The following is a 7,290-nucleotide window of genomic DNA, read 5'->3' on the forward strand; positions in this document are numbered from 1 at the left end:
ATGACTTTAGTTTTCCTTAAAAATTTGTTTTATTCACTCAAAAATTGTTTTTTCCTCTGTTTTAAGACTTTACAACAAAATAGATTAATTAAATATTTTTTTAAGACGAAATAATTTTAAAAACGCGGAAAATTAATTAATTTGAGCGACAACGATGACTCAAAAATTTAATATAGAAATGAAAATTAATTTTGATCGATTGAAATGACCTTAATCAACTTTTTTCTACTTAGAGAAAGCTTTTCAAGTCTCCGACAACCAAAAGATCCAATTAATGCTAATTCGAAATAAATATTTTTCAATTCGCTAATTTTCGAAGCGTGAATCATTAATCGGTCTGTTAAAAGTCAAGATAAATAACAGCAAAAATAAAAAGGGCGACAAGTGTGCTCCGAAAGAGTAAAGGGCTGGACTTAAATATTGAGCTTGGAATTAATTAAGACACGAAAGTATTAACTGACATGTGCCGTAAGCATCCAAGTGAAAAATAGCCGGGATAACTGACTGTATATTATATAATCCAGCGTACACACATGTATAATAGACTCACCGAAGTGTGGTGTGGAGCAAGGGTTGATTTGAAGTCGGCGAAATGCCAGAAGTCCGCGCTATAAGGGATACAGTCCTGCTTACCGTCAGACACGTACGTTGCAGATTACCGGGGGGTGAATGGACGAGGGTGAAATATCCATAACTGTGTTATGGCCTTGGTTAAAAATGTATTTTCTCCAACTGATAATACACCGAGAAAAATAAGTAAATAAAACAGATATTTACATTTATTTTATGAATGAGAAGGAAAATTATTGACTTACCTTTATCGTCTCCTGAGGGGAGTGCCTCGCTGGGCGCTGACCGTGACCTGGGGATTGAATGCTCATCGTAACATCCTCAATTTCTTTTGATCCTGAAGAAAACAGAGATGTTCTTATTAATGGTTGTTAAATTTATAGAAAATATTTATTAATTTTTTAAAAATAATAAAAAATAAATTGTAGATTTTTTTGGAACAATATTTATAGAGAAAAAAATTTATGGAACTTAATAAAAGGGCCATAAATTACGGAAATGTCCAAATTCGTAATCTTAGGCTTTAAAAGTTCAATTTTGGTTTTTAATTTGGAGAATTTTGCAATTAAAATTATTTTTTAATGTCTGAGGAGTCCAGAAAAAAATTTTAAGCTTTTTTGCACCAGCCAACAGCCTAGCTGGTGCACCTAAAGCCTGCAAAATATAATCATCGGTATTTTTACAAGCGCCTAGATAAAAAAATTTTATATTTTCGTCCAAGTTGTTTCTTTTTCGGTGAAAAAAAGCGGATAAAATATTTTTTGATAAACGGGAGGCAATAAAAAGCGTGAAAGTATAAAAAAGTGAGTGAAACTGCGGAGCTGAATAGAGGAAAATGTGTAGCGATCGTGGTTTCCTGGGCTGCGAAGAGGAAGACAGGCGAGAGGACAAAGAGAGGCTGACGCTGAGGCTGAGGGTGGCTGGTTCGCTTGTCAATACCGAGAGATACGTGACCCAGGTACAAAGTGACTGGTATCAGCCAGGCTCGGGGTTTCAGGGCAGTTCACTTTCCTTCTCGCTCTCGCACTCGCGCTTTCGCTAATCTAATTTCGAAAACCCAAAAATTTTTAATTAACCGCCGGGAATTTTTGGCTGGAAAAATTATTTTTCGATGACAAAATGCACAATCTGTTGGAGAATAAAAGAAAACTCGCGGATAAACGCGAGCGAGAAAGCTAATCGGGTGAAAAGCATAATTAATCACGGTGAATTTGTCGTGATTAACGAGTCGGGGTGCTCTTTACGTCCGCGGACATAAACATCGTTAGCGGACTCGACAAATGGACCACGCCTTTATCTTCTCCCTTCTCTTCATCACTTTCCCTTTATATTACTCTTCTCTAACTCGAAACACATTCTATTGCGACAGTAGACTAAACGCCTCGTGTTGGTGCACTTTCTCATCATCAGGATTTAACAAATGCCCGCCATTTATTCGACTTACACCGGCTTCTTTACCGTTACAGTTTCACTACTTTTACTTTCAACGGCTGTCGGATTAAACTTATTTCTGCCTCGCACTGTTTGGACGCATCAATCATAATCAAAGAATTAAGAGTACCGTCAAATCATAGTCTTAATTTCTATTCCAGTTATGATTTTTTACGCTCGAAAATCCGTCAATCAATCATTTGTTTCGTCATTGCTTCTTTCAATTTCTCACAGATATTTTAATAAATTTTTTTTTTTTTTTTTGAAAAATTTATTAAATCTAATAATTTTGTTTTTTAATTTAATTATTATAAATTTAAATTTATTTTAAAAATCATTTTATCAAATTTCATTAAACCACAAACTGAAAAAAAAAAATACTTATGAAAAAAATTTTTATTTTTTTTTAAATATAATAATAATAAAAACCTTTCAAATTCCAAAATTTAAAAAACTCTCTCCGATTATCGACCCGAAGAAAAAAATTAAAAGCCCTTGAATCTAGCCTCCCAGCTCTATTAAATTTTCGAGCCCCCACAAAATAAAGCAAGATAAAAATCAGCAATCGACATCCAGGCAGTAAAACTAGCTACTTTGATATGCAACTCGCTGCGGGATCGGAGCAATAAAATTTACAACATAAATTTCTAGAATATGTAACGATATAAAAATGAAAAGCACTAAAAGGCGGCGCACCCACAATCTACAATCTCCGATCGACAATTGAGAATCCACTGAGATGTGTAATTTATCAGAAGCGTCGGAGCATTTTATCGGTAACGTACCTTATCATTATCATTATTATCAGTAATATTGCCATAAAATTATCCCACATTGTCTAATGAGGCTTGACACCCCCGACTTCCCCTCCTGTTTCTGCGCATTCCGTACAATAAACCCAGAGCGATGTAACGAGAAAACACACGCCTCCGTTTAATGCACTAGCTCCCCCGAGTTGCTCTTCTGTGTCGGTATTATGTATATACATGTGTATATATAGGAAAACCACCAGCAAGCATAGACTCGGCATGTTATAACAGTGTAAATAGATTAATGGCGTGCCGACGATTAGCCACCGCGGGTGGTTTTACGACAACAGAGGTCACAAGGGTGGCTATCCGGTCAAGGATAAACTCTCGCAAAATGAAACACTCACGAGAGTTCAGTTGAAACTTTTTTCATTCATTCATTTTAAAAATTTCCTTCTATTTTTTAATCTATTATAATTTTTTTAATTATTTTTAAAATAATTGGATCAAGAATTTTTATTTTGAATCGTACTAATTAATTTTTTTTATTCAGTATTTATAATTATTCATATATTCGTATTTGAACAAATTTTAATTTGTTAGTCATGCGTAACACACACCACGCAGATATATTTATTACCCGTGACAGTGATTGAAAAGTAAAGATCCTCAGATAACTGGACTCCCATTATTAATATCCTTCGTCCGGATGTATCACTTTAATCACCACATCCGCGTGAGAAATTTAAAACCCTCTTTTTCACCGTCACGTCAGCAGAGCCGACTTCTTGCCAGAGTCAGGGTAAAGGGTTCGCTTAGCTATTATATACCATACTTATCCGTTTTTCTATACTTGTACTTATTTTTATACATTAGTGCAACCACTTGCATACATGTTGCACCCGGTGCGTTGAACGATCGCGTGACCCACTTGTATTCACCATTTAATCATGCATCAAACATACTCAATACGTTTTTTTTATTTGTCCTTGCAATTATAAATTATTTTTTTATTTTTTACCCTAAGTCGGAAAAGGAAACGTTTTTTTTCTTCAAATTTTTCTGTGGTGGAATTTAAATTTTAATAAACAAAAAGAAATTAATTTATGAAAAATATCAAACAATATTTAATTTTTTTTAATAAAAATTTTTAAATGTTAATAAAATTTTTTTTCATTCAAATTTATAAAATAAAAATAAATTTTACGGTTGTATAAAAATAAAGCAATAAATTGTTTTATTTTTCAGCATAAAACTTTTTATTAAAATTCAATCTTGCCCAAAAATATTAAATTTACACTTCAAATAATTTTAAAAAAATATATAAATTTATTTTTTCTTTCTATGAAAAAAAAAATAATAAAATCCATTATTTCCTTTATTTTTTATTAGCAATAAAAAAAAGTAGTAATGAAATAAAATAAAACTCATTTAATCGAGCAAGTTTTTTTTCTCGAAAAATAAACGCAGCTTGTAAACCAGCATCAGTGTAAAAAATAGCAAGAAGTAAGAGTAAGAAGGAAGTGAAGAAAAAGTAGTAGGCACCATAAGGTCTGGAGTCCCTTTATGTTATCGATTTAACTCCCACCGAATGGAACACGAGTAGAGTAGAGTAGAGAAGAGTAGAGAATTGTACGCACTACGCACTAGTGTATGCCGTGTGCCACCTATTTTACCCCTCGCCGCTCGCCCCTCGCCCTTCCGCCCTTCTCTATATCTATCTACCTATCTATCCTCTTTTCCTCCCCTTGTTAACCCACCCCCATAAACACACCCTCACACACACACACACACATACTGAGCGCACGTTAGCTTTCTCTTTCACCTCTGCTCCACCGAGTTGTGTTGCCAGTATAGTGTGTAGCAGCTCGCCTTCGCCTGAGTTCCCGCGGTCACATGACATGACATCCTCTGGGCCTGCAACCCTGCATGCATCAGCTATTCACTTTACCATGCATCCATCCATCTGTTTAGTCACATACTCAATAAAAAATATTTATATAAACAATCTTCAAAGTAGTTGGGGGTTGAGTTGTAAATTAAAGAGGAAATTTTTTAAATTAAAAAAAAAAAAATTATACTGAGCTTTAAAGTGTGAAAAAAAATTGACCAAATTTAAATCCCAAAATCTAATAAATTAAAAATTAATTTTAAAAAAAAATTTCTTCATTGAAAATACCAAAAAAAATTTTTTTTAAATATTAAATTAAAAATAAAATAATAAAAAAATTTTATCGATTAAAAACATTTTCTTTAAAACCATAAAATTGACTTTATTTTTCATCAGCACTTTGCTAAAGCGAAAATATGGTGTTGAGATATGAAAAAAAGAAAATGTGAATGTAAAATGAGTATTCTATTTATTATTTTCCCTGCGTAAAAAGTGTGAAGGAAGAGAAACCCTGACAGGGACATATGCTACTCCTTTACATGGTGATAGCGAGCGACTCTCGAGTGGAAATGAGACAGATAACCATAAAAGTGAGTTAGTGAGTAATAATAAGAATAAGAGTAAGCAACAATGACGACAATACAAGTGTCGTGACTGGAGAATAAGTGTGAGCACATAAACATCAAAACAAGAAGAAAAAATGCTCCAAGAAGGGGATCGCGTAGAATAGATGGAGATTGGAGAAATATCACGAAACGCCCCGAGCGGTCATCGAGTTCCGAGAGGAGTCACTGAAAAAGATTAATATCTCTATCAGAGAAGTTCACGAGAGCAGGCCATTTATCTACCGAGTCGAACGAACTCGACCCTTCTCCAGAACTCCGACATCGAGGACTCAAATGAGCTTTAAGAAGTTTATTTAACCCGGGTTCTTTCTGGCAAATATTAAAAATTTTGTTCAAGTAATGAAATTGTACGGATATAAAGGTTGTCGAAATTACAGAAAAATTTAGCACGTGGAAAAAATTTTTAATTTTCAAAGAAAAAAATTTTAATTCAGTTTTAGAGAATTAATAAATTTTACATTTATTAATTATAGTTTTGTAAATATCAACATAAAATTTCCCATGTAATTTTTCTACTTGTTTAGGGGAAAAAAAAAAAAGTCGGGTCTTCCGAAAAATTTTTCAATTGAAAAAAAAAATGAAGGGTTGAACATATAACAGCGAGCTCTGCCCAGTGAATTGGGATAAATTTTATTGGAAGGTATAAAGTGGAGGCACAGCGTGAATTTCCTTCCAGTTCACTTAAATACACCCTCGGTTATATTGACTCGTGTCGGACATCCCAGGAATTTCGTTCATTGACCTGGTGTACAACTTGTGAATATCGTGGCCCACTTACAGGAGTATAAGCTAAAGGGGAAGAACTATTTCCGGGCAAGGGTGAGTTAATGGCGAGGGCGCGGGAGACAGCGGGGGGTGACAGGAATCTTACGTATGTATGAAAATACTCGGTGGTTTCTAATCGATTTGATAAATTAGCGTTATCTCACTGTAATTGTGTTTTCCCGATGTATATATTGTTGGGGCCTCTGATTTTGACATCCCTCGACAGCCTCAAGGGTTGTAGACACTTTTGTACCCTCAGGCCTTTTCGAGTGACTCTGTTATGATGGGCTGCGGGTGTTTTGTTAGTCTGTGTACTGACATCATACTGAATCTATTTACTCCCACAATATTTGGGCTTCAACTCTAACTCGGCTAAGTGGAATTCATAATTCTATTTTGATTATTAATAATTACCATTCATATTCATCTTCAATTGCTTTGTAATCTATCTTCTAGTGCTCCAATTTATTATTTAAAAAAATTTTATTTTTTGTTCCAACTTTTTATGTTTAATTTTAGATTTAAAAAATTTTTAACAATTATTTTAGATCATTATTAATTTTTTAATTAAAGTCCAAGTTATAATTTTTAATCTCTTAATAAATTATTTTGGATAAAAATTTCATTTATTAATATTTGATAAATAAATTTTTTTAATTATCCCTCTTCATTATTTATTTTCTCATATTTTTTCAGAGCTAACAGCTGTAAGAAAGAAATACTGAGCTAGTGTCAGTAAGCACCGACAGGTGGCGCAAAGTAGTAACTTTAGTTCGTTTGAGAACACTTGACTCAGAGTTGTTAAATTCTATTTTTTTAGATAGATTAAATTACTCTGGTTTCCCTTCATATATACGCTTAAATCTTTCGCCTTTTACTAAAGATTTCCGTGGAGGGGAACATCTGATGAGTCTATATGACAATTTTTTGTAGTACCCGGCGTAAGCTAGGTCATATAATAATTCAAACACAATTTAATTCTCCCGTTTAGTATAAAAAATTCACTCAGAGATTTTTATTTCAGAGTAAAAAAATTTGACTCATTTTTTTCTGAGATATAAATTTTTTGGAGTAAATAATACTCAAAAAAATTTATAAATTTCATGAATTATTCTATAAATTCATTAAAGTTTTAAAAAAAAAATTTTTAATGACTAAAAATTGAATTTTATTAATTTATGTATTAAAAATAAAATCTCTTTTAAAATAAAAATTAAATTTAAATAATAAAAAATCTACCGTAGTCTACACCGTTAAA

The 7,290-nt window shown here is 32.8% G+C and overlaps 1 protein-coding gene and 1 non-coding gene across 2 annotated transcripts in view; one reads left to right on the forward strand and one right to left on the reverse strand.

Moving 5' to 3' along the window:
• Sick (sickie) overlaps window positions 1-896 on the reverse strand; it is a 109,107-nt gene extending 108,211 nt beyond the window's left edge. Inside the window, exon 1 of the mRNA XM_074245114.1 lies at window positions 816-896. Coding sequence (XP_074101215.1) covers window positions 816-881 — 66 coding nt within the window. The 5' untranslated portion in view covers window positions 882-896. The remainder of the gene's footprint in view (window positions 1-815) is intronic.
• A 5,966-nt stretch (window positions 897-6,862) lies between these two features.
• LOC141529254 (U5 spliceosomal RNA) lies at window positions 6,863-6,985 on the forward strand. Its single transcript, XR_012479553.1, has one exon. It is a non-coding gene; the product is annotated as a U5 spliceosomal RNA (small nuclear RNA).
• Window positions 6,986-7,290: the final 305 nt, after the last annotated feature.

This window comes from Cotesia typhae, unplaced genomic scaffold, assembly GCF_013202065.1.
Source record: "Cotesia typhae breed Kobodo isofemale line unplaced genomic scaffold, CoteBio_Ctyphae contig_11, whole genome shotgun sequence".
NCBI classification, from domain to species: domain Eukaryota; kingdom Metazoa; phylum Arthropoda; class Insecta; order Hymenoptera; family Braconidae; genus Cotesia; species Cotesia typhae.